This window comes from Melospiza melodia, chromosome 11 (assembly GCF_035770615.1).
Source record: "Melospiza melodia melodia isolate bMelMel2 chromosome 11, bMelMel2.pri, whole genome shotgun sequence".
Classification (NCBI taxonomy): Eukaryota; Metazoa; Chordata; class Aves; order Passeriformes; family Passerellidae; genus Melospiza; species Melospiza melodia.
This window is the reverse complement of record NC_086204.1, coordinates 16,239,773-16,261,135: the sequence shown is the minus strand read 5'-3', so window position 1 is coordinate 16,261,135 and position 21,363 is coordinate 16,239,773. Positions and strand designations below refer to the sequence as shown.

Sequence of the window (21,363 nt, the reverse complement as noted above, 5' to 3'; positions counted from 1 at the left end):
CTCCTTCCGCCCGTCCCCAGCGGGGGTCGGGGCCGCTCCGGGATCCGCACCCCGGCCCAGCCGAAGCCTCCGGTGGGATTAAATTGCATTTCGCGAGTGTCACCGTGTCTATTTTTATTTGCTAACGGCCGGCGACAATGGCTTTCTCACTTCCTCCACCTCTTCCAACGGCTCGGGTTATTTAAACACCAGCACGCAGAGGGGGGTTTGCTGCCTGCGGGCCGGCACGGCCGCAGTGCCGCACCGAGGGGCTCCGAGGCGGCCGGGAGCTCCCCGCTCCGCCGGCAGGGGCGGTCAGGCGGCTCCGCAGGTAAGCGGCAGGAGCGGGCCGGAGCCGAGCGCGGCGCTTTTGTCCGCCGCAGCTCCCCCGCCCCGGCCCGTCAGCGGCGCCGCCGGCCGCGCCCCATTGGCTGCGCGGGCGGTAACGTGACAGCGGCGGGGCCCGCCCCAGACGCGCCGGTTGGAGCCGGTGCCTCGCGCTGCGCCGCCGGCTGCCGCGCGGACGGAGCGCGCGGACCCAGCGCCGCTGCGCGGGCGGGCCGGGGGCGGCAGGGGCAGGTAAGGGAGGGGCGGCCCCCGCTGACAGGTGCGCCGCGGGCCCGGCCTGTGAGGGAGGCACGGGCGGAAGGAGGGGAGCGGCGCGGAGCGGGGCTTTCCGAGGGTAGCTCTCGCAGTCCCAGGTTTTCCCGGGGTTGCCCCTCCGCCAGCTGACCGGGAGGGCGCTGTCATCCCGCGGGGTGCCCGGCGCCGCTCGTCGGATGGCCCGGTGAGCCTGTGCGGCGGCCGCCCCGTCCCTCGGCGGCGCCCGGCAGCGGTGCCGCTCACCTGCCGTGGCTCCGCGGGCCCGCCGAGGCAGAGAGGGACCGGGCTCGGGGCGCCGAGCGGGTCTGTGGCAGCCCCAGGGCCCGCGGGCGGAGCTGGGCGAAAACCGCTCTGTGGTTTGCGTAACCGATATCTGCGTGTCCTCGAGTGACCCGGGCGCTACAGGTCGCCTGGGGCCGCTCTCCTCCGCCCCGGGCTCGCCCGGCCGGGCGGCAGCTGCCACCCTTCGGCCCCGGGAGTGCGGGCGGCACCTGCCCTCGGGCAAGGGCCAGGCGGGAGCCAGGTCCCAGCCTCCCCGCAAGCAAGAAAAGAGTTAACTCAGTGCTGAGGCCTGACAGTTCTGCGTGTCGAACAAGAACCGTCCTATTTGTCGTTGCCTTCCTTTCTCCTGCCTGGCCAATGCGTTTCTCGTCCCAGCTACTCAGGGATCTTGCAGCAGCCCCTTGCGTGGCAGCCTCCCTTTGCACCCTGGCTGAGTTGTGCAAGTGGCGCCAGGCTGACTTTGTGCCCGTCTTCTCAGGGAAACTGGGGCAGCTTCCTGGCTTTGGGTCAGAATCTGGCCGTAGTGAATGCTGCAGTTGACCAGTTATGTAGGAGTGATTAAAGCAGACTTCTCTAAAGCTTAATTTTATATTAAGTATGTAATTAATTATGCTGATAAGGTAAGCTGTGTTTGAATTGGCCCCTAGTGTGGTCATTTAAAACTGTACCTGTGAGGTAGTCATTGAACAAGCTAGGTTTATTATGGTTTCAAGTATTCATGCTGTATCTTCTGCTGACTCTCAGCTTTCTTTGTTTGCTGAAAGGGTAAGGTAAGACATCAATTGTTTCAGGTGTCTTGGAATTTTTTCTTAAGTACCTTCCTAGCAGGGAGGGCAGCAGATTAGGCCTTACTGATCTGTCTTGTTTAACTTAAGAGAGTGATGAAGGAAATCCCATGAGGTTGTCAGTGATATCTTACAGTACTTGCAGAATTTATTAAATATCGTCCATCTGTACTGTACATGTTTTCTTCAGAATCCATGCAGCTCAGATGACAGCGTGAGGAATAGAAGAGGTAACTTGCCTTCAGTATCTGTGGCCCTGAACAGTGCAAAGGGCATGAAATGAAAAGAGAGTGGAAATGAGAATGATTATGGCAGAGAACCAGTAGTTAATATATGATACAGGGGGATTTTTAAGAGTTTTCTTGAGTGTTTGAAGCATTCTGTTGTAGCCAGATAACAAATGTTTATTGGAGAGTTTTATACTAATATATATTTTTGCATTCACATAATGCAATTGACTTATAACTTCAGTAGGGTTCATGTAACTTTTAGAAATTGTGCAATATTAACTTGCTAGTTCCCTTACACTTTTGAGAGAAGGGGGTTACTGGTCTGGCTTTTATTTGTTTCCTCTTTCAGGAAAACATGGTTTTTATGGGGAGAAGACTGCCTTTTGTTTATTGCAAGTTACCAATACAGCTGTTGTTTGAAGTTAATGAAACAACGTAGAATAATTTTTAGAAAGGGACCAATAGTGCTAAAGAAACATCCATCTGTATTCCAGCTTTGCAAAATGAACCTTGTAGAGCAGTGTGTTACTGTCAAAGAAGTATTTTTCTAAGGGGGATGGAGGGGGAAATCTTGTTTGTCTTTAGCTGCTGCTGTGCCTGCTCTGCCTGATGTGCTACAGGTAGCAAAAGAGGCTGTGGCACTAAAACACTACTTCAGCTAACAACACCTCCTGCTAAAGCCATAAAGCTTTACTCCGCTAGGATTAGAAATGGACGTTTCATGTGACTAAGGGGATAAGGTGTGGTTTTTATGGGTCTCTGTGCTGCCTATCTAAGTGTTTCACGCTGCTCTCTGTATTCTCAGCACTAACCTGTGGGCTGTATTTATCCTTAGGCATCCTTATAACAGCTGTTGAGCTGTTGTCTTGTAAATAGTGTGATTCTGCCAGTTGCTTTTGCAGTTGTTCTTTTTAAAGATAAGTTAGCAGTCTGTGCTGTGGTCATGAAGCTATTTGGTTCAGATATCATGGGTCGCCATGTAGAAGGTTGAGAAATGTAAAGTGGAATTAATATTCTAGAGTTTACATATGATGTCTTTAATGTTTAAGTGATATAGGTTATATAATTCCAGTTAGAGTTTTACCAGACTTGGTGAGTGGGCTTCAGTTGATTGTACTTCTGCTTGGGTTTGGGGATTATGTGCCCCAAGAGTTGTTAGTCTGCTACAAATGAGTTCTGGATTTAATTTTTAGCTTGTTGAAATCAAATTGTAATTCACTGTTGAACTAAAGGGTCATAATACTTATGAATAGTTTCCCCAGCTATTTGATTTAAATTTACCCATATGAAAAGGCTGTGCTTTGTAGTGGTGTAGTACTTTGGGAGGAAGGCAGATGATGCAGCTCTCAGTAAAGCTGTTATAAATACAGAGTTCAAGGGACAGTGCTGACACACTCTTCTGATGTACACCCACAAGGATTCTAGGGTCTTTCAACAATCAGAAGGCAACTGTGGAGAACTTGTAATTGACTTTTTCAATTTAATTCTCACTGGTGTTGCTCCGTTTCAAAATAATACATTTGCACACACTGAAATAAATGATATGACCGCATTTCCATTGTAAGGGCTCAGCCTCCAAGCACGTTTGGATGCTGTAAACTGGAATGCAACTTCTTATTCTGAAATTGATAATTTAGTTGACTCTGAGAAACTAAAAGGATTGAAATGCTGGTAAGGGGTCCAGTGATACCAATAAGAATATGGTAGTAACATAATCTGGTTGCTACTAATTGTGAGTAGAATTTAGACATTGTTACAAACACTTTGTTTCTTTGTGAGATAGTAGTTTGAATTGTGATTTTAGTTAGCAAAGTTTCAGTTTTGTGATGCAACAGCTACAAAACCACGGCCATGTAGTTTGCTCAGGCTTAATTAAAGTGACATTGATTTTTAGAGCTCTTATTTCAGTTGCAGAAAATGTAACCCCTTGTTTCCCAGACATTATTGCCTTGGTTTTCTGGGGAAAATACCAGTATTCTGTGACAAGTTCAGTTTGTGAAATATTTATTTAGCTACTTTCTGGTAGCTAAAAAAATCATTTGCATCCAAATATGAGGATCTGCTGCACAGAAATTTAATGGAAGCATATTGTGATTTTCATGCTGAATTATTAGTCCTTTGAACTAATTTTTCTTTCTGAATGAAAGCAAAATCTTATTGTGCATTTGTTATGTAACCGAAAATATTTGAAGAAGAGAGGGAATTTGAAAATTTTTAACTAAAAACTGTTTGTTTTTAGCCTGTGTTTAAATTATTCACAAGATAAACTTTAATTTCCAACCTATGCCAATGCAAGTGTGAAACAGATTGTTGCTTTTCTAGTGCCTTTTCCAAGTAAATACTTTTTTTTAAACATTAACATTGTTTAAATACTAACTTTGCAGTGACGCTGACTACTAAGTTGGGAAAATTATTGCTTAATTGAAGTGAGATGGGATATGTCAATACTCAAGTGCTTTACCAAAGAGGAGTTAAAAGCAGTGTCTGCTTTACTTCAAATTATTATTATGGGTCTAGAACTTTACTTTAAAGTTCTTAATTGATTCAGGTGATGATAAAACCTTGACTCTTGTTTTTGTAGTTCTTAAACTTGGCTACCTACCAAAGTGTGCTTTTGATTAATATTGCTATCTGAAAAACCTTACCAGCTGTTGGGTCTCTTCAGACAGCCTGCTCAAAAAAGGAAATTTTGCACAGTTGGAGGCTCGCACAGCACACTTGGGTTTGATGGAAGTACAACGCGTGAACACAGGTCCTGAACTAGCTTTGTGTTTGCTCAGGAAACAAAGCAGGATTACTGTGGATTTACTGTAGAATTCAAGTCTGATCACTTGTTTGTGGTTCTGAAACTTAGCATTGTTCTAGGAGATGTTTCTGATAGGTACAATGTGGCTTTCAGCTCTCCTGATCCCGTGCATATGTGCAGCTCTGAACTGTACAGTTATGTTTAGGCATGCCATTTGTACAGACACTACCACACACGGTGTGCAGTGTGAAATTTGTCTTTCAGTCCATTCATTTTATTAAAAGAAGAGATGATGTAGCTGGTTGCTTTGTCCAATTAGTAAATTCATAATGCAGAGTAATATGAATAGGAAGATACTTAAGAGGCTGAGGGGGGTTGTACAGCCACATTGCACACTGCCGGAGGATTGGTAAAGCCTGTTCAATTTCCATTTCAAGCAGGCTTGTATTTGACTCTAGTCCCAAGTTTTTCTTTTTCTTACTTTGGGGTGGGGATATTCTTTAAAAAGATAATAAGATGGGTTTCAGAAGAGCTGGCATACAAAAAGAGTGAGTTTGCATCAGATATTAATTGGAAATTTATCTGTTCTCATTATTCTATTTTAGCTGTTTAGACCAAACATCTAGAATCGAGTGTTTCAGTTTGTCAGGCTGGCATTCATGAGTAACTGTCTTTCCAGTTAAACAAGATGAAAACCTGCTGCTTCTAAAAGGAGATATGAGCCACTACTGAAAATCCAAATCAGCTTTCTGATGTCAGAACTAATAGAGTGAAATGTGTTTCTGTATTGCTGCCCTGATAATTATATTTTCCTAGATGCAATTAAGTTCTTGTCTGTGGAAGTAATAATATTCCCTTCTAGAAAGTTCTCCATTAATCTTACGCAGCATCAGGAAAAATTAAAACTAAAAGACCATTTTTTGACCAATCTTGTGGCTATATTTGTACATGGTAATAATTATCTTGCAGAGACAGAATACATTTGGTATCTATTTTTTGTGACCTCAGTTGCTGTTTCCATTCTCACATCTGCTATCCTGAGAGAATGCTGCTTGGTCTTAGCAGTCTATAAATGTTGAAAAAACTTTGGTATCCTTTTTTCATCCAGATGTTCAAATTTTAAGTTATTGTACTAGATAACTGTTCATATTTTAGAAACATCAGAATTATTCTAGGTAGAATGAGGACTGCAAATACAAATTAATATTTCTGAGATCAGACAAAGGTGATAACTGTTTGACCACTATTACGAAAAGGAATAGCATGTATTTCCAGTTCTCAGAACCAAAGAGAAGCTTAGCACAATCCAAAACAGCTAAATAGCTAGTAAGAAATTATTAGTGTATAATATTCCTCATTTAAATAATTTTTGAGAATAGCAAAAATGTAACCATAATTTTGCAGTTGAGATGTTTGAGTTGGAAAGAAATGAAATTACTTGCATGAAGCGATTCAGCTGTCAGAAGTAAATTATTAACTAGGTTAGGTATGGGTATTGTTTTGGACAGCAATGTTTGAGCTAGGAAATTCATATAGAATGGAGGTTCTGAATAACAATAACCACTGGATTTCATTATTCTTCTCTCTGCAGAGGTGGTGTGAAAAATGTTGGCACCTTCCATTGTTGTCTAAATGCAGTGTGGTTGAATTCCCTATTCCTTTATTTAGAAGAAGCAAATCAGAATATGAACTCGCTTTAGTTAATACCTGAGTACATATGATATTACATTGCCATGTAACAAATGATGTTGATAGCCTAGTTATAGCAACATGTTATCTTGTGGATGACAAAATTGACCCAAATGCTTACCTGACTTGTTAAGCAGGATTTGTAGTCAGTGTACTTTATTCTGCTATGACAGCAGCACTCTTGATGGTGCTTGAGAAATTAATTCAGAGTTGGTTCAGGTTTGTGGACATATTCCTAAGTTCTTCCTTCTGACACTATTCTCTTATTTCAGACTGGTTTCCAGTAAGGCTAATGAAGTTGTCTTGGCTGTTTCAAATGTCTTTGGCCATTTATGATTTTATTGAGAAGGACACTGAAAATGGAAAGATGGTGTATGTGCAATTCCTTGCCTTTTCCCAAGGAAAGAGGGTCTCTTGTTATATAATTCTAACTGTATTATGCTGCTGGGTCCTTTGTACTGTTACTGCTCTTGAAGACTGAAGATAATAAGCTATACTAAAAGTAAAGAATCTGCTTGTAGAAAAAGCTAATAGTATTTAAGTTGGGAATATTCTCTAGTGTTCTCTCTGCTTTGCTTTCTGATGTCCTGAGTGTGGCAGCACAATGAATTGACATCATATCTCTGACTTACGGAAACTGAAGGGATAAAAATTAATTTTCTATTGTAATACTTATCTTGGTATGCAAAATAAAATAGGTACCATTGATGCTCATTCAGAATGCTGGAGGGATACTGCTGATACCATTGTCTTATGGTTATGTAGTCATATTTCCCAGCATGAGAAAGACCCAAAAACATGGTTACAAGAATAAAAAGGTGCAATAAACAAGCTTGAAGAGTCTTATTTCATGCAGTTGGAAGGTGTCTGATTCTGTGTTAGTACTGGGATGAAGAACTTCATGTACTGTTGTGTAAGATGGTTTCTGGGAGAGCTACCAAATGTGCAGTTAAAAGACCTAGGCTGGGACTAATGAGGTTGCTTTTGGTGTCATCATGCTTGTTTAGGAAAGAACAGGTGAAGCACTGAGGAGACTCTTAATATTTAATGTTCCAAACTTGCTCCAGGATTTCTTTGGAACTTGGAAGTAAAGACTGTAGTGTCTTTACAACTGAGTTACTGACTTTAAAACCTAACTGGGAGATGGGGGAAGGACAAAGGAGGCCTTTGCCTGTTCTTCTAGATATCACTTGAGAGTGTGATCTGTGCCAATTTCCTGGTATCTTCCTTGACACATTTGGGCTGGAATGCTTGACAGCATGGCATGCCTGGAGAGAGCTGTCTCCTGTGGTTTAAATTAGCATTAGCTGAGCCCTTATGGACTATGTGCTGCTGTCCTAAGAAGGCAGATACATTTCCAATACAATTCTCTCCCCTTCTTTCCATCCCCACTATATTCTCCTTCTTACCCTTATGCTAGAAAGCCCCTTCCTTTAGTCTGATTTCTTAAGTCACCATTCCTTTGAGCATTCTTAGTCTTGCTGTTCTGGGTCTGGTTTTGTTGTCTTTTTCTGAGATGATAAAGCTCTTTAGACATCCAGATTAGGTTTGTACAGGGATGGTGCCCTTTGTTGCTGCAAGTATTTTTTTGGGTATTAGTGAAGGACAGCCTTTGCTGCTCTGAGAGCTACATCATTGCTGCCACATTCATCCAATAATTTCCTCTTCAAAGTGGACTATGTGCAATATACAGCTGCTTGGAGAAAAGTAAATTAACGAAGCAAACAAGAATGCTAGAGTTTCCAATGAACACAAATTATATAAGTTATTAATTAAATATTGGGATGTTACTAGGTAAGTATCTATTGTATGATCAAGATAAAGCACTCTTCTGAACAGATGCTTGCATTGCTATTTCTTGTAGTCAGTATTTTAGAGGCTGATATGTCTCAAGTTTTAAGTTATAACCTTAATTTGTATATTTTAAAAATGCATCTCTGAGTTTAAAAATAGTACTGAGACAGTAAAGCTGTAAAAAACATTGCTTACTAGAAATGCTCAGATTTGATTCTGAGTCCAGATCCTGCTTGGTTCATTAGGGATCTCAGAAAGCACCATGGCTACAAATGGAGTTATAGGCTCTGGACGAGCAGACAGCTTGTTCTCAAAGAGATTGGTAATGTTGATGCAATTACATGAAAGCAAAGCTGGTCCACCTTTCATTTTACTGTGTTTTTTTACCATTAGAAGTCTTATCTATCTAACTGTAACATACTTTTTCAGAAACTTAGGTTTGTACCTACTTACCAATTTTTCTACATTTTATTTTGTAGGGTTTTTCTGTAAACTGATTGTCTCACCTATCTCTGGTTCTAAACTTGGGTTTAAACTGAATCTTTTTCTCACTTTCTAGGAGCATAGGTTGTGACCTATTTCAGATAGAACACAATCCTTAATTTGAGGAGAGGGCTGGAGAAAGTGCTTTTACTAGTAAAAATATTTATATCTGAATGTGAATTTGTGTTTGAAATTCCTCTATGGGCTAGACTTGAATTAAATAAAAAGCACACTTAACACAACTTTTAAATGCAAATCTTATAATGCAGCTTCATTACAGAGTTTAATCTTCAAAACAGTGGACTTGTTTTTACCCTCCCATCTTCTTGTGAGAGTTCAGCTCCAGTACCTTCATGGCCTTGGGCAGAGCTAACTGATGTGGTCCTGATCTGTGAAGGCCCACAGGTTTGTCATTTTAGGCAACTGGAATGTTTAAATGTGGTCCTTCTCCCTAGTGAGTGTTTGAACAGTGACAGATTTTACAACCGAAGTTTATCTCTTGACTGGCCTTCCTGGAATAGAGAAAAGGCTCAATAGGTGGATATCAGTGGTATTTAATGAGAAGTTAATATGGCTCAAGGAAGACTGGTCTTTTTTTGGAGGCTGTAGGCATAGGAAGGAAATGCACAATGTAATGTATCTAGTCCTGCACTGTCAGATTTCAGGAAAGTCTTGTGCTTGTAAAGCTAACCAAATTGGAGTAAAGCATATTTTCAATTTAGATTAGACTGCAACTTTATAATAACCTTAGACTATACAAAGTATTTTTCTTACATTAAGTGTACCAGAGAAAGAAAGAAGAGCGAAACTGCCTTTAGGTTGCTTTTTTTTTTCTACCTAAGTCCTTTTGTGTTGAACATGGGAATGTTCCAGCTTTTAGGTAGTTCAGGAAGCTGAGATATACTTGGCATGTTCTACTCTTGGTTTTTTCAGCTTCATGAAGATAGGATAGAGGTACAGTGAGGTAGTAGTTGCTTGATCTTAAGATCTTTTTATCAACTTATGGGCTGTGCAATGAACTTTGAAGCTGTAGCAGTGAAGGGTAAAGCTCGTAAAGGGTAGCCTAACTCACTAAATTTTAAACTATGTTTACAATTCAATTCTTTTCCCAAGAAATTACTTTGATTCATGTAAGCCTTCTCCAGAGGGCAAATACTGATTTTTAAGCAGTGTAAAATTTTGCTGTTACTGTTTTGCACCTTATGTTCAGCTGTCTTGAGAGCAGGAGTGTTTAAGAAAGTCAAGGGCCTCTAGCCAGTCCAGGTACACATGGTTGAGATTGTCTGTAGCTTAATTTCTGAGTATTTGGAAGGACTTTAGGTCTTTGATTATTTAAGAGGTTGATATGGCAAACTTGGAATAATGTTAATGTAGTGCTGAAAATCCAGTGCTTGAGGAATTTACTGTTTATTGTAGAGTGTGGGAATGTCTTTGGATTTGTTTTAAATACAAAAGGATAATCACTTACACATGTTTAATTGTCACCTGTGATCTTCTTCAGAAGGAGCTGGAAAGAAGCTTTCTCTAATCTTGTTTGTGTTATTCAGCATTCAATGAAATACAGATTCAAAACCACAATCCCTATGAAAAAGGTCCTGCAACTGAATCTCTGTATGCACAGGGTGACCAACGTACAGATTCTGAAAGAATCACAGCTTAAAAAGGGGAGAGGCAGTCATGTAAATACTTGAGAGTAAATATGGCAGTATCATTCTTTATGGAGTCACTTGCACCAGAACTCTTGCAGTACCTCGCCGTTTGCTGTTTACACACTACTTGAGACAGGGAGCAGTAACATGACAATAAAAAGAGAAGGTTTTGCCAGGAAAGATCTGGTGTGGGTGATGAGTGTATATATGTGTAAAATTTGTTTATTTTTGTTCTTTTGGGAATTTTCATGAGGGTTTATTTGCAAGGCTCAGGCTGTGCATATGAAACCATAAACAGGTGCTGGGAATCTCATAGGGGAGTCTCAAAACTGCCTATGAAGCAAAACTGATATTTTTAGTTCATTGTCGAACTTAATTTTCCATCCAAAACTTGAGAAGAAAAGGTGATGTATTTCAACTAGCTAGAAGCTAAGTTGGTTCTGTAGTTCAGGAATGATTTTTGATACAAAATTGATTAAACAAGATACATTACTTAGTATGTCAGCATCTCCCTATCTAGGCTGAGAAGCAGGTGCAAGAGTCTAAAGAGACTGCCTGAAAACTTGGTGGCTGTGTTTCTTTGAGAGGGAGGGAAGAAAAGCAAGACAGTGGGGCCATGGGAGTACCTGTCAAGTAGTTGCATAAAGCTTTAGTTGTATAAATCTATTTTGATTAAATTAGTATGTCAGAAACACCAGTTGAATACCCTTAAGGGAGGACAGGCAAGGTAATTGCCTTGCTGCAAAGACATCCCTGACTAAATGTGCCTAAAATGTGAGCAATGACCAAATGAGGGAGTAATGCAATACTAAGTATCCTTTTGGCAGCTGGGGGTGGTGGTGGGTGTCTGATGCTTACAGATAATATTTTTCAGAACGAGAGCCTTTTATTCATTCTGGATATGTTTCTGTTGTTCTGATTTAATAAGTCTTGAAGTAACTAAAAATTACCTCAATATTAGTGATCTTTATTACTTTATTTTTCTGGCCTGTGTCTCTGTATTGGTCTGGAGTAACTCTCCTGAAGTCATCATCTTGCCTGGGGCTAAGCTTCATTCTCTCTTCTTGTAAGAAAGATTGCCAATTGAGTTAGGCCACCTTTGAAAAGCTTTTATGGCTTTGATATGGGTTGAAAGCTGCTGGAGATGAGGTTTATCAAATCCATTACAGTTCAGCATTATTCCATTTGGTTAGCCACTCTTGGCATACAGATAGGATTTGAAAGAAAAATGTCTTCAGCAAAATTATCATCAATAATTCATATGTTTATGTTACAATTGTATATACTGCATACTCTCTGCAAGGCAGAGAGGTGACAAAGCAGTTTATAGAAACAGAGCTCACAAAGTTACCTGGGTCAGCCGCAGATTGAGTTCTCAGTCTGTACAAAAACAAAGCACTTTTTTATTTTTTAGCATTATGTCATTGGTTGAAAAAGGTGTATTGAGTGATGCATACTCTTAAGTATACCAATATGATTTTCACAGAATTGTTCTCAATTTTGTAAATTTTAGGGAAAATGCTTTATCAAAGAGTGTTAACTGTTTTATTGTACTCCCTAATTTTGTCCTTTGTTTTGAGCAGGTATGCCTTATTCCCCAAGAATACTCGAGTAAGCATTTAGTTATATGAATCATCTTAAAACATTAGTATCTCCCCAAGTCCCTGATGAGGTTTACACGTTTGTTAGGAAAAGAATTGCTCCCATCCTCATGCTCATTAGACCTTTCACACTATGTTAAACTCTCAGCCAATTTAGTGAAAATTCTGACTTTTCAAGTGTTTTTCTTTTTTAAAAGTTTGTTATTTTTACCTTTTGATCTTACTTTGTTGCATCATTCAATATATTAATCTCTTAGTGTGTTCTTTACAACTTTAACAGAGGTCCCAAGTCTTCCATTTTTATAATATTTTTATTAACATTTTTATAACAAACTTCAAGCAAGAAGAATTGACTAGTTTAAATTTTAGGCTGGAAGGGAAAAATGTTTTTGATTTTCTTCTGTTTACATTCAAATCAAGCATGCTTGGTTTGAGTCAAGATGTGATCCAGGTATTATTTGCAGAATGAAAGCCTTAGTTTGAATGGGTTTAGTATCCCTTTATGCTTTTATACTGACAAATTTATATTCAAACCACAAGAATTATGTCAAAAGAACTCATTTTAAAGGCATTTGAGATGTGCTTTTGGAAGTTGGAGTGATTAAAGAAATTGCTATTTTTCTGCTGTGTAGCATCTCAGCTGCAGAACTTGTAACTTTACGTAAATGTAAAAATTGTTGAGCTTAAATGGCTTTTAGTGCTTAGAAAGGGGCGAATGACTAAGTCATTACTTTATTTCTTCTTCAGGAGAAGCAACTTTCAGATAGTGAACACGTAGATACTTTGAAGGGGGTGGCATCTTGTAGATCCTTAGATCTTTTACTCATAGATGTTGGCTCTTTGAATTGCTGCTGTGGAGGCAGTAATGAGCTGCTGCTCTAATACTCACAGTTTTTGGAGTCCAAACATTTCACAGTCTTATGACAATTTATTTTCCTTACAGGAGTGTATTGTAACCATCCAGTCCTTCTTCAGCTGCTTTCCCTTGGGTGGGCCTGGTAAGTTTTTGTATTCTATTACAGATAGCTTTGTCATTGCAATAAGGGTTAATTTATTTTTGGTCATTTTGTCCACTTGAATGTGGAGTAAGAATCAGGTTTAGCTATTGTTTGACTTTTATAACAGTTTGTCAGCTCTGTTTAAAATTGAAATGTACAGTACCAATATATTATAAACAAGAGCCAATGTGTGCTAGGTGGTCCAGAAGGCCAATGGCATCCTGGTCTGTATCAAAACCAGTGCAGCCAGGGGGACCAGGGCCCTTCCCTGTGCTCAGCACTGGAGAGGTTCTGCCTTGAGTGCTGTGTCCAGTTCTGGGGCCCTGACTACAAGAAAGGGATTCAGGGGCTGGAGTGAGCCCAGAGAAGGTCAGTGGAGCTGGGGAAGGGTCTGGAGCACAGATTCTGTGAGGAGCAGCTGGAGGAGCTCATCCAGGAGAAAAGGAGGAACTTATCAGTCAAGGGGAACTTATCAGTCTCTACAGCTGCCTGAAAGGAGAGTGTAGCCAGGTAGGGGTCAGTTTCCTAAGTAATAGGTTCATAGTTATTTGGGGGAAAAAAACAACTTCCTTGTTGAAATAGGGCTTAGCTGTAGGCAGTTTTCCTGGGTGTTTGGGGATTTTTCTGTTGATGTGACTGCAAAACTTTGACTTTGCCTGCTGCATGATCACATATATACATCTTTTCCATTTCATGTAGCTGTAGCAATGCAGAGCTTAATGGAGGCATAATGAGGCAGCAGTTGTAATGAAAGCTGAAATGTTTGCTCTTTATTTACATTAAGCCATTAAATAAGTATATTCAATGTTTTCTTCATCCAGAATGAAGACAAATGTAAAGATGGCATGTCCAAGGAATTTTAAAAGGTGTAGACCTCCTGACTGAGCAGTGCTGTGTTTTTTATTCTCTTTAATTAGTAAAGTAAGTATGAATCAAACCTATGCTTCTGGGAGTTAAATGTGTCATTTATATATATATATATATATAACAATATTGAACAATAATACATTGTGCCACCTTAATTTCAATTCTGCCAATACGCTTAGTTCTCTTGATGGGAGAAGATGAGGAATTATGTATAAGAATATGTAATACACAAGGGCTTTTTGGGAATTTGTGTCTTTTTAATTGGGTAGAATTATTTAATCTGGTAGAAGATTCTAAACTACAAGAGCCATCATGTTCATGTACCACTCTGATTTTGGAATTCTTCATAAATAAAAAATGACTTATGTAAGTTTATAATGGTAGTGAAGGACTACTAATAGTACATCAGCCACTTCTTTGACTTATACCTGTTTGTGGCTTCTACTGCAGCAGTAACCAAATGTTTGGTTTTAATATACCTTCTCTCAGGCTAGTTTCACTCTAAGTTTTTGCACTCCCACATACCTTTCCTTAAAATAAATCCATGAGATGATGGATGGGGTTGGGTCCCAGAAGTTCTTGGATCCTTTTGCTATGCTCTGGAGTCCAGGTCACATGTTACACATATTTAGAACTGTGATAACAATAATAGACCTCAAGTATTTAATGGTGAGGTTTTTTTTAAACAATTCTCTAAGAATGTCTTTTCTTCTCTTTTTTCTTCTACCAGCTGCTGTTCTCTCACAGGTGAAAGTCATGATCACGCTAACAGAACTCAAATGCTTAGCAGATGCCCAGTCATCCTACCACATACTAAAACCATGGTGGGATGTCTTCTGGTATTACCTCACCATGATAATGCTGCTAGTTGCTGTGCTTGCTGGGGCTCTCCAGCTTACTCAAACCAGAGTATTGTGTTGTCTTCCTTGCAAGCTAGAATTTGACAATCATTGTGCTGTGCCTTGGGATTTAGTTAAAGCCAACCTTAACATGTCAGCTAGCTCGACAGCACCAATAATCATCCCGCTTAAAATCCAGAATTATCTCCATCGGCAGCAGTATTCCTACATCGATGCAGTGTGTTATGAGCGACAGCTTCACTGGTTTGCCAAATTTTTTCCATACCTAGTGCTTTTGCATACCTTCATTTTTGCAGCTTGCAGTAATTTCTGGCTTTACTATCCCAGTACAAGTTCCAGGCTTGAGCACTTTGTAGCCGTTCTTCAGAAGTGTTTCGACTCTCCCTGGACAACGCGTGCCCTCTCAGAAACAGTTGCTGAGCAGTCTGCCAGGAAGTTGCCAACAGCCAAATCAAAACCAGCAATTTCATCACCTCAGTGTTCAGGAGACATAGGGGCCAGCAGACAGTCCCTGCCATATTCACAACATGGCTTGGAAACAACTGGAAGAGAAAATTCCAGTGTTCTTGACAAAAAAGAAGGGGAACAAGCTAAAGCTATATTTGAAAAAGTGAAGAAATTCAGAGTACACGCCGAAGAAAAGGATGTGGTATACACAGTGTATATGAAACAGATTATAGTGAAAGTCTTTGTAGTTGTCATAATAGTAACTTATGTCCCCTACTATTTATCATTTATTACACTTGAAATTGATTGTGTAGTTAATGTTCAAGCCTTTACAGGCTACAAAAGGTACCAGTGTGTTTATTCACTAGCAGAAATTTTTAAAGTTTTGGCTTCATTTTATGTTGTTTTGGTGATCTTCTATGGATTAACTTGTACTTACAGTTTGTGGTGGATGTTAAGAAGTTCACTTAAGCAATACTCTTTTGAGAAGTTGAGAGAGAAAAGTAATTACACTGATATACCTGATGTAAAGAATGACTTTGCATTTATTCTTCACTTGGCAGATCAGTATGATCCTCTTTATTCCCAACGATTCTCAATATTCCTGTCTGATTTGAGTGAAAATGAGCTCAAACAGATAAATCTTAACAATGAATGGTCAGTGGAAAAACTGAAAAATAAACTAGTAAGAAACTCCCAAGACAAAACCGAACTTCACCTTTTCATGTTAAATGGTCTTCCAGACAGTGTCTTTGAACTGACAGAAATAGAAGTTCTAAGCCTGGAACTTATTCCTGAAGCCAAACTTCCTTCAGCTGTGACCCAGCTTGTCAATCTCAAAGAACTCAATGTTTATCATTCATCACTAACAATGGATTATCCAGCAGTCAACTTCTTAGAAGAAAATCTGAAAACCTTGCGTTTGAAGTCTAGTGAGATGGGAAGAATTCCATTTTGGGTCTTTCATCTAAAAAACCTACAAGAATTGTGTTTAACAGGATATTTCATGCTAGATCATCACAACTCCATATACAATGATGGCTTTCAGGGGCTAAAAAATCTGAGATCAATTCACTTAAAAAACAACCTTTCCCGTTTACCTCAAGTGATCACAGATCTTCTGCCTTCTTTACAACATTTGTCTATCAACAATGAGGGAAATAAACTGATAGTGCTAAATAACCTGAAGAAGCTGGTAAACCTGAGAACTCTGGAACTAATCTGCTGTGATTTAGAGCGCATTCCCCATTCCATTTTTACCCTAAACAATTTGCATGAAATTGACTTAAAAGAAAATAATCTCAGAACAGTGGAAGAAATAATTAGTTTCCAACATCTTAAGAATCTTTCTTGCTTAAAATTGTGGCACAACAGTATTTCGTATGTCCCAGTGCAGATTGGTGCACTATCAAACCTGGAACAGTTGTATCTAAATTATAATAATATTAAGAATGTTCCATTGCAGCTATTTCTTTGCAGAAAGTTACACTATTTGGATCTTAGCTATAATAAGCTAACCTCCATCCCTGAAGAAATCGGTTATCTGACCAACCTGCAGTACTTGGCTTTGACAAAAAACCATGTAAGTAGAACTTTGAATTACTACTCAAAACCAAAAACCAGACTTAAGCTGCTATTTCTTCTGGAACAACCTCTAGCTTTTGTGGTGTTCATGATTAAAGTAAATCCAGAAAAAAGGGGTGGTGCTGGTTTAATTACTAAAGCTTTGGTATCAGCAAAGCTCACATAATACTAAATAAGTACTGTCCTGGTTTGTAGCTGCTTAAGGGCTTTGATCCAGAGATGGTATAGGTTAGCATGGCTGCAGAAACAGATCTTCCCTTGCCCTGCAGTTGTCAATCCTGTGAAGTATTTTAGTGGAAGTGAACAGTGTTTAATGTTTACCTTAAAACATCAAGCTGAAAGCTAAAGTGAATGAGCAGCTGGGTGATGAGCATCTCAGGTGTATGACTGGGAAGAGAGAAATAATTGTGGTTGGTAACCTCACAATCAGTGCTAAACTGCCTGGCTTGTTAGTGTGGAGCTCAGGCTTGTGAATTCTTCTGAGGTTTGTAATTGTTTGCATTGTTGAAGCTGGTTTTGGATGTTACGTGTCAGTAGAGTGGGCCAGGACAACTTCACTGCCCAGATAACTGCTTGTACAGGTTTCACAACACAAGAGCTGCTAATACCTCTCCACAGTCTGTGCTTGTTCTTCATTAAGTGATTCTTTGGAATAGAAGGCTCTTCCTCTGCCCTGCCGCCTGCACGTGTCTGTGTGCAGTTCTGCATGCATACATGGATGTGCTCCCCCTTGCAGGCTTGCTTGTGCCAGGAGCTAAGCAGCTTTGTAAGAAAACAGGGATAATAAAACCATTGTAGTGCTCTCAAGCACTTGATCACATAATGATAGAGGAATTACAGTCTTCCTTTTCCTTTCACAAACTAAGAGGGTATTTCACCCTAAAATAAAATGGGGAAAAGTCAAAACACGCAGCTGCACATAGGCTAACACCTTCTAATGTATTTTATTTCTGTTCTTTTCTTTTTCTAGATTGAAATGCTGCCTGATGGATTATTTCAGTGCAAAAAGCTGCAGTTTCTTCTTCTGGGAAATAACAGTCTGATGAATTTGTCCCCTTTTGTGGGTCAGCTACTGAATCTTGTTCACTTAGAGCTCATTGGGAACTATCTTGAATCACTTCCTGCTGAACTGGAAGAATGTCAGCTCTTAAAGCGAAATAATCTAATTGTAGAAGAAAGGTTGTTAAAAACACTTCCACCTCGTGTCAGAGAGCGTTTGCAGGCATGCCCAGATAAGTCCTAAGTTTAATATGAAACTCTGCATTGTTGCACTCTACAGGTCTTGCTTAATATCTCTCTAAAGATCTGTATGGATAGAGAGGAGTGAAGGAGAGAGAGCAATTTACAAATCAGTCTTAAATGCATTGAACTAAGTTGATTGTATTGTTGATTGGAAAAGAAAAATTTATTCAGATTCAAACAAAAGATGCAGCCTTTTACAAGAAAACATGTTTGAATTTTGGAACATGAATTGTTGGTTAGTTTCTACTGATTGAAATAATTCAGCTAAATGTTGATGGTAGTATTGAAAAAGAAGAGATGATTGTCTGGCTATAGTGAGAGTGTATATACTTTTTTCCTATGAGAATTTTTTTCTGTTGATAGCAATGATTTAAAATAGTTTTATTCCTGCCATATGAGGTCTAAGAACTGTCTTGAATTAGTTTCTAAATATGAACTCTTCTCTAACTTAGGATGTATTAAATTAAGAATTTAAACTATTTGAGCAGTTTAATTGCATGGGGTATACGGAAAGTAATTTTTCAACATAACTTAATTTTTAAAAGCTTTTGACGAGTACTAAGCATTAATTCTATAATTGTGGGAGATGCCATTTGAATCTTGCTATTAAATACCTAGAACTGGTTTCAGCATTTTGTCTTAAAAATAGTAAATACAAAATTAAATGTTGCCTAGAAATTGGGAGGAATCAGAAGAATCTGAAGTAACTGTTGTGCACATGTCCTAGAGAACCAATCTTACATTACTGATCTGCAGAAACCATGATGGCAAACAGAATAGTTGCAAAGTTGTCTTCTGTATGTTGTGAGCATCCCAGGTGTTAGTGTAGTGTATGTTGCTGATTAATATTTTTATAACTTCTCATTACTGACTGCCTCAGTGCAGCTTCTCCACACCCAGTTATTGGGGAGAGGATGAAGGAGGTTTGAGGTTTGTATTAGATAGGGACAGAAAGAGACAAATAAAACAAACTAAATATTCACACAGCTTACAAGCATTTGGGAGGAAAAGACAGGAAGCGTTATAAGCTTTGCCTCTTCTAGGGATGTAATAATTTCATAAATCAGAGTGGTGGGAAAAACTCTTATGCCATCCTTAATACTTGCAAAACTGGATGGAAATAAAATGTTTCCTGACTTCATTCTTCTGCTGTGTGCTGTTTTATTACATTTGAAGTCTTAATTCACATTATGTTTATCATGTTCACCAGAAACATAAGTTATGGCCCTGGGGAAAGAAGAGGTTAGCATTCTTTCCAAAAACACATTTTAAAACTTTAACATAATACAGTTTTCAAAAACTAATCTCAATTATGGGTTAAGCAGTTGAAGTAAACTGCCCGTAATGACTTTGTGTTCAAGAAGTGTGCTAACAAACTGCATTCCAATTTGTAATAACAAATCATCACAGATTAAACTAGTTTTAGTACTAGACTACTTTTAGTCATCTCTTGCTCCCATTCCACTGCCAGTTTTTTGGAGTGTAATGTTGTCTTGAATGAAAATGCCCAAACAACTCTTATCAACATGAAAGTAGATGTCTTTGCAGGAGCAGTGCAAGAGGTGCATGTTTATCCACTTTGCTGATGGCATTCCAAAGACCTTTGTAGTTGGAGCACTTTTCTTCTCAGGGAACCAAAGTGTGGTAAAACAAATTGCTTTCTATGTAGTTCTAGAAATGTTTAGTTTAAACTAGTTAGTTGTGTTTATGTGCAGACCAGTGCTGCTTGAACAGTGTTTCATAATGTCCATATGTAACTCCTCCAAACTCTGTTAACTCATTTTGAGTTGTATAACAGTCCCATAGGAATTGACATGGTTCATCAACAGAGCTAGTTGTGGTACATGTGATTAAACCATAATGCATTGACTTACACCCCTGTGGCAAGACTTGTGTTAATAATTGCAATAGGCCTGTCTGGACTTCATGACTTAACATTAAAGAACACACTATGCCAAAATTTGACACCTAAGACTTGCCGTCTAATAATTTTTATCAGATTAAATGTGAATTCTCTTTAAAGCTTTTTTTCTAAATTAGAACGCTGTGTTGAAAAAGTTAAATCAGCAAGTAATTGACTTGCTAATAGCTTCAACTTTTTAGGAGTGCATCAGTCCTTTTCCATAATCAACCAAACTGATGAAGGTGAAAAATTATCTTAAATGTGCATTCTACACTAATTTTGTCAGGAGTGAATTAACAGAAATAACTTGGAGAAAGGTACTTAATTTCCAAAATGGTAGAGGATTTGAGACCCACATGTATAATTAATAATAATATTGTTTTATAGGCTAAATGGGTTACATTTTTTGTAGACTTTAATTTGTTCACTCTGCACCCCCTCAGGAGCGTTGGATTATTTTAGATGCATGTTTGGGTGTTTAAAAAACACCCAGACAAAAGCCAGAACATGTAAAGGCTATGCTATCTAGCCTTGTTTTCAAACCACAGTGCCTTTACTATCCCTTTTGTACCATGAAACCTAATCCAAGTGCTTAGAATTGAGGATGGAAACAAATGTAACTCTGAATTCCTTGAATTCACTTCAGCCATTACCTTAATATTCACTATTTCTTCAAAACAATGGAATTTTCAGGGAATCAATTTATGAATCCACTGTCAAACTTTGTACAATAATATTGTTGGCACGTAGTCTTTGTATAAATAATAATTTCCAATCAAAAAAGACTTTTCAACTTGTTTGTTATATTGTGTTTAAGAACTTTGTATTGTGACCTTCCGTATCATGAACGTTTTCTTTAAAGATTAAATTTTTGTTTGCATTATAATTCTATGAACTGTTCTTTCTTTTTCATCAGAGATGTTGCATTTAATGCAAAGCTCAGAAGTTTGCTTCCAGCTCTTCTGTATCTATGTGGCAGCAGGCCTATCTTCTATAGGATAGTGTGAAGGTAATGAACAGCAGTGGGAAATTAAAACTATGGTCCATGTCAAAACAGTTTTCATATTCTGGATTAGGAGAGAAGTTCTTATGTTGATTTAGAACAAAGCTTCCTTCTTAATTGTTGCTACACAACCTTTTCTAAGTCTTCCACTTTAATTTTTGTGAGCTGGGTAAGTATGAAATGCAGACTGGAATTGTACTGGGAGAAGCAGGTGGGCAATGATTCTTCTCCCCAGCTTGGCACATACAGATGTCATGTGGCTAAACTGTCAGAAATCATGCTGCTCATGGTAAATCATGAATGTATTTTAAGTATTGCACGTGATGTTAGCTCAAACATCTCATTTCCCTTGAAATGCAAGACGATACCTGATGGCTTTTTCTGCAGGCTTGGGTTTGATACCATGTTTTTAACATACGGGAAAAAGCTCAGACTTGCAAGTAGTGTTACATATTCAAGTAAAAATAAAGTATTTTTATTTTTCAAAATGAGAACCCTCCTAGTAATTTTTATGGAACTGTGGCCCTTCTTTCTTGGGCATGAAATGAAATAACTAATAAAAAATGATGCAACTTACCTGTTTCAAGGAAGTAGTGTTAGTAAAAAAAGCAGATTGTG

General features: G+C 39.0%; 1 protein-coding gene across 1 annotated transcript; it reads left to right on the top strand.

The window, feature by feature from the left end:
* The first annotated feature begins 500 nt into the window (after positions 1-500).
* Positions 501-18,980, top strand: LRRC8B (leucine rich repeat containing 8 VRAC subunit B). The gene is made up of 5 exons (XM_063165748.1): positions 501-558; positions 12,785-12,839; positions 13,661-13,760; positions 14,437-16,595; positions 17,568-18,980. Exons 4-5 carry the CDS (start codon positions 14,463-14,465, stop codon positions 17,838-17,840), a joined length of 2,406 nt encoding a protein of 801 aa, XP_063021818.1. The 5' UTR covers positions 501-558; positions 12,785-12,839; positions 13,661-13,760; positions 14,437-14,462; the 3' UTR covers positions 17,841-18,980.
* Positions 18,981-21,363: the final 2,383 nt, after the last annotated feature.